Here is a 6000-nt window from a genome sequence, read left to right as displayed (position 1 = left end):
CAAGTGACGAGACAATTTGGACCCAACAAGATTTTGAAAGTGAGTTGAAACAACACCATATTCTTTTGACATTCTTGTCATGGTGTGCTTAGGATTGCAGGCGTAAGAAGCACGTTAACCCATGAAATGAGAATTGAAGTTTGATACAACAGATAAAGTGAATGAAAGGGGATATGGACAAGATCAGGAAGCAAAATGAACTTGGGTGGTATGATACCGGTTAGTACAAAAATATAAGATTTAGAGAAATATGTATGGTTAGTTATCTTACTTCCATCTATCAATTTTCATAGTACACACCCAAAATTGAAAATAATCCATAGTTCGAGGGGAAAGTTGCAAACCATCCATATATATATATACACAACACATCTACGATCTACCCTATCCATTCTTCATATATATATGCACACAAAGTATCTGCCTTTTTCTAAATTTAGATAAAGGTCATTCACCATTACCGGTTTCTTTCGATTTCATAGCCACGTTCTTCGATTCCGATAATTGAATCTCGATCCTCACTATATGTAAGCAGTTCCTATGATCTTCAGTCGATTAACAATCACGTGTCTCATATCCGTTTGAATTTGTTTGATCATCTTCGGTTCAATTCGAATCTGCGATTGAATCAATTATATTTAGGGTTTAGTGAATAGTGATTGATCTTTGAGGAAATTAAGGTTTGAAGAGCATCGGACAATGCATCCGGTGCCTTCACTCGAATTACTTACCCGGCTATTTGGCGGTTCTTCGTGTTCTCATCGTTTGAAACATCGGCTTGATAAAAGTAAACGTCGTGGTAATCTTATGCTAGCTAACAATCATCCTCTAGCCTAAAATCAGAATCAGTTAGTTAGTCTCCTCGATTTCTTCTTCTGTTTGCGTTTTTATCTCTCGCGTTTTTCATCGTTCTCATCATACTTCTGTTATTTCGCGGTGAATCAACTCTATTTGTTAATCGGAGACCTCCGTTTGACATCCCGGATCGTTTGGTTTCACACTTGCGCAGAGTTTTGCTTGGACATCCCTGATTTGACAGAAAAGGTAACATTATTATTGCACACATCATAGATGATAGATCTACTCTTTTTTATATTGTTACTTCCTATTCATTGTTCATGAATTGGATTACGAAAGTTATGGTGGTATTCCATTATGCAGCTTTTCCTTTTTGTTTATTTGACTTTTGAGCTCGTTGTACTACGATCGCCATTAAAATTGTTTTTTTTTTTTAAAGTCAATTTGTCTGTGTCCGGCAACATCGTTAACTCAAGTGAGCTTCATTTTGTCCTTCAAAGATCAAATCATTATAGTGAAATTGTTTCTGTTAATATTATACCAGTTGATTCAAAGTATTTTAGTAAAGTTGTGACTTGAAGATCTACAATCTGCTACTATCATAATGCCGAATGAGATTGCATTAAAGCCTGTTTTACCATAGATTGAGAATAATTAGATTTCTTTTTTGCAGTTGAGTTCCCTGTTGATGCAAATGGACGTTTGTTCTCACATCAGTTTCCCAGTTAATGATGTTAGCAGCAGCATTCATGGATTCTGTTTGGATACAACCTTTGAGTCCACTTATGGACTTGCGGGTGGTTTTTCTGTGGATGAACTTGCATTTGGAGCAACTAAGTTTCTGAATATCCAAGATGACATTGACATACAAGGAGTTTCAAGTTCAAATGCTCCATTTCCACCTGTAAGTATCAAATTGAAAAGCTCATTTATCCTTGAATTTTTAGATATTCTCCCTTACTTTTATATATACTTACTTACTGCTAGATTAAACTGCAAAAACTGTCCCTACGTCTAAGGCATTTTTTTCCCTTTTCTTCTAATTACAGTCCAAAAAGGATTCTTAAAAAAAAAAAAGCGATCCTTGTTGGAAGGTTTCATTCTGGTTGTGGTCCCTATATTTGACATTGTCGGTTCAAGTCCGTTAAATTCTTGTCAAATGACCATTTTGCCCTTACTTGTATATTTTACCTCTATTTATTATGATATGAATTAAAGGGGCAAGTGGCCCCTTTAATTTATAATATATTTAAAATATAAAATAGAGGTAAAACATAAAAGTAAGGGCAAATGGTAATTTGACAAGAATTTAACGGACTTAAACTGACAATGTCAAATATAGGGACCACAACCAGAATGAAACGTTCCAATAAGGTTCGCTTTTTTTTTTTAAGATTCCTTTTTGGACTGTAATTAGAAAGAAAAAGAAAACGCGTAAACGTAGGAGACAGTTGTTGCAGTTTACTTCTATAAATCTAAAAAACATTTATTTTACCACATGTTGAAAATGGTATAAATTGTTACAGAAGGGTTTGAAGCCTGTATCTGCCATGAAAGGCAGCCGTGAGAAACATGGAGTGGATCCACCCAAGAAGTTGAGCGTGAAGTGGGCCCCGGATGTGTATGATCCGGTTCCTTCTTTGCCATCGGACACAGTAATAAGTAGGCCACGTAAGCAGCATGGTAAAAAGAAGGGCACGAGTAGTAGTAAGGAGAAAAGTAACGAAAGTAAATCATCACGAGGGAGTAAAAGTAAAGGGAAAGACAAGAAGCATGGTACTCGTAAAAGAAGTGGGAAATCTTATGACTTGGATTTTTGATTTGTGTAAAAGTGAAGAGAATGACTCACATCCCTTTGTATGTATATTAGTAATAAACTATAGAATGCAAAACATCAAGACATTAAAAATTGCTAAGGATATGATGAACAAGATGATGTGGTATTTTTTTTTTTTTGCCATGTAGGATGACATGTACATGCCAAATCATCAAGGCAACCGGTATACCGTATACCTAGGGTGTATTTGGATTTGAGTTTCAATACAAAAAACATTGTTTGTTACAGGTGTTTGTTAGTTGTGACACCTTGATTCAAAATAACTTGATAACTTATTTGATACCAACTTGTGACACCTTGATTCTATGGGTGCCTTCATCTATCTTCAGTATCAGTGACTAGAAAGTTTTATAGCTTAACTGCTTTAAGATTTCTTTTATTTCATCATAGTTCTATACAACAATATTACATAAGTGGAAATGTGTAAAATACTATCTCAACGATTTATAATAAAACAAAATTATCGAATAAAGTACTAACTATACTCTCCTGAGATACATATATGGAATATGTAAGCTTTAAGCTTAGTGGCTAGTTATGGTTTTATGATTTAACATAAAAATGCATCAATAACAATTAATGCATTCTTTCTTGTGGACATCTTTCGGGCATAAAAACATTCTTTTGAAATTTTATAACTACATGTAAGTAGGCTAAACTTCTAGGAAGTTAGCTAACCTCAGGGGATCCATATACGATTGTCCTATAAGGTCCCTTTACAAGACGTACATTCATTCAATATCCCGTATGTTGGATGTTAAAGGGCGTACTTAACATGCATATAAATTTCATACATCATGTGTAATACGCATGCTAGTATCATAATATGGCATACATTACGTATTTACTATATAAATAATATAATTGTAACATAATTTTGAATAATAAACATGACAATATGCATGTAATAAATTCTAAGCTTGTTAATCTTAGTTCATATTATTAATCTTTTTGGAGTGTTTATAACTTTGGGATGAAAATAAAGATTCACTTCACATGCTATTCTTAGGTAGCTTGTTTTTCCTTGTTCGTTTACGTAAAAGTCCTAAAATTTTACCATAATTTACGAAAAAGTCCAAAACTAAAATTTGTTTACGAAAAAGCATGAATTACCGGTAAAAATGACGATTTGACCTTTTTTTCCGGTTTACCGGTTTTACTACTTACATGTTTCACTAAAGTCCCATTATTTTACCCTAATTTGCGAATAAGTCCCAAAATAAAATTTACTGATGATTTGACCATTTTCTTCATGTAACATACATTTTATCGGTTTCATTGCTGACTTATTAAATTAGCTGATAAGATGAATACGATGGGTTATATAATGTCACATTTACTGTAAAATTTGATACCCATCTCATCGGCTCATTTATGACTATGTATCTACGTCAGCAATGAAACCAATAAAACGTGTGTTTCCAAGAAAAAAGGGCAGAAAATGAGTTGATGTCTGACGGGATGAATATATTGGGTTACATAAGATTAGATAGACAATTTGATATTTCTTATAAACGTAAAAAATAACGCAGTTGTTGTTAGTTTATGTAATTATTGTAGTCTTCGTTGGATGCATTTTATGTTCCACAAAGATATACAATACATCAAGATATCAAGTTTCATGCTAAACATAACATTATATAACTCAACATATCCATCTCATCATCTCATTTAATGACTAGGCGTTCGGGTCAGCAATGAAACCGGTAAAATGTATGTTACATAGAGAAAATAGTCAAATCATCAGTAAATTTTATTTTGGGACTTATTCGCAAATTAGGGTAAAATAATGAGACTTTAGTGAAACAGGTAAGTAATAAATCCGGTAAACCGGAAAAAGGGGTCAAATCGCCATTTCTACCGGTAATTCATGCTTTTCCGTAAACAAAATTTAGTTTGAGACTTTTTCGTAAATTAGAGTAAAATTTTAGTACTTTTCTGGAGATTTCCCTATTTACAAAAGTAAACTTTCATGAGAATGTTACACCTCATGTTTCTAGTTTAGCTTATCATCATGTTTTTAGTTTAACTTATTCTTTAGAAATGCTTCCACCTTATGCTTCTAATCTTACCTTTTTTAGGGGTGCAAATGAGTCGAACCTGACCAAGCTTGAGCTCGGCTCGTTTCGAGCCTTATGGTACGGAGCTCGAGATCGGCTCGTGAAGAATTATACGGGCACAGTCTCAAGGCTCAGGTTGGGCTCGACTTGTATATGGTATACACCAGTTCTTTAAAATTGTGTTTACTAAAAAATTATTTATTCTAATATATAAAAAAGTAAAATAAAATTTCATATTATATATATATATATATATATATATATATATATATATATATATATATATATATATATATATATATATAAAAGCTCGTTTATGCTCACAACCTAATAGAGCTTAGTAACATAGGCTTGAGTTCAAGCTCGTTTAATAAAAAACCTAATATTAAGTTCAAGTTTGTTTAAAATTGATCTTGAATCGAGCTTTTAACGAATCAATCCCAAGTATCTTGACTCGTTTGCCCCCTACTCATTGTCATCTCTAAGCTAGAACTTACCACCATAATTCGGACACCACTTGCTTCTAGTTGCATAACTCATATTTAGGCTTGACTCATCATCATTTTTAGACTTAATTTGTCATGCTATTCTTAAGTAACTTGTAGCTTATGTTGGGATACTTGAAAAAAAGGTTTGTTGTATTCTCTAAACAACCCACATTGAACCCGCATTTGCATTTGGTCTGAGGTGAATCATAGAGCATTATCAATATTTTGGACTACTCGATTTTAACTTTAACCTCTTTTATGAAATTCTGTACCTAACCGCTAGACTTTGATCCGAGGGGAATGTTACTTTGATCCTAGGGAAATGTTGTACTTGTATGTGGCTTTGTAAGCTCCTTGTTGTGTGATTACATGCTTAATTACAACTTTTTTTTTTTGAAATAATTCTTTCAATATTTTTCCAAAAAGTAACTATCTTTTAAATGTTTCTCGTAATTGTGTATGTTAATATAATGAACTTAATTTAATCTTTATAATTATGTCTACTTTAGATATCTTGAACACCGCTTTAAAGAATTGTGTGTATGTATGGTTGAGTGGTTGTGTGTGCACCACCCCTTGACCTATATCAGTCGCAACCCCCTTACCTCCTCCACAAGTGTACGCTCTGCACCAAGCCACCAACAAACTTGCATTAGATCAAAATATTGATCCCCTATGAAACTAGTATAAATCCAATTACACTTAAATGTCACGTAACACTAAAATCACCAACAATTTTAAAAAAACCCTAAATAAAAACCATTACATACATACTTAAACAAGAGAAATGTTGATTGAGGTAAACTTGAGTTGCATG

The 6000-nt window shown here is 33.2% G+C and overlaps 1 protein-coding gene across 1 annotated transcript; it reads left to right on the top strand.

The window, feature by feature from the left end:
* The first annotated feature begins 402 nt into the window (after positions 1-402).
* LOC145122669 (uncharacterized) lies at positions 403-2860 on the top strand. The gene is made up of 3 exons (XM_079058230.1): positions 403-1044; positions 1472-1702; positions 2325-2860. Exons 2-3 carry the CDS (start codon positions 1487-1489, stop codon positions 2616-2618), a joined length of 510 nt encoding a protein of 169 aa, XP_078914356.1. The 5' UTR covers positions 403-1044; positions 1472-1486; the 3' UTR covers positions 2619-2860.
* The last annotated feature ends 3140 nt before the right edge of the window (positions 2861-6000 follow it).

This window comes from Lactuca virosa, chromosome 6 (genome assembly GCF_052849685.1).
Source record: "Lactuca virosa cultivar CGN04683 chromosome 6, Lactuca_virosa_CGN04683_v6, whole genome shotgun sequence".
Classification (NCBI taxonomy): Eukaryota; Viridiplantae; Streptophyta; class Magnoliopsida; order Asterales; family Asteraceae; genus Lactuca; species Lactuca virosa.
This window is presented reverse-complemented; position numbering and strand designations above follow the sequence as displayed.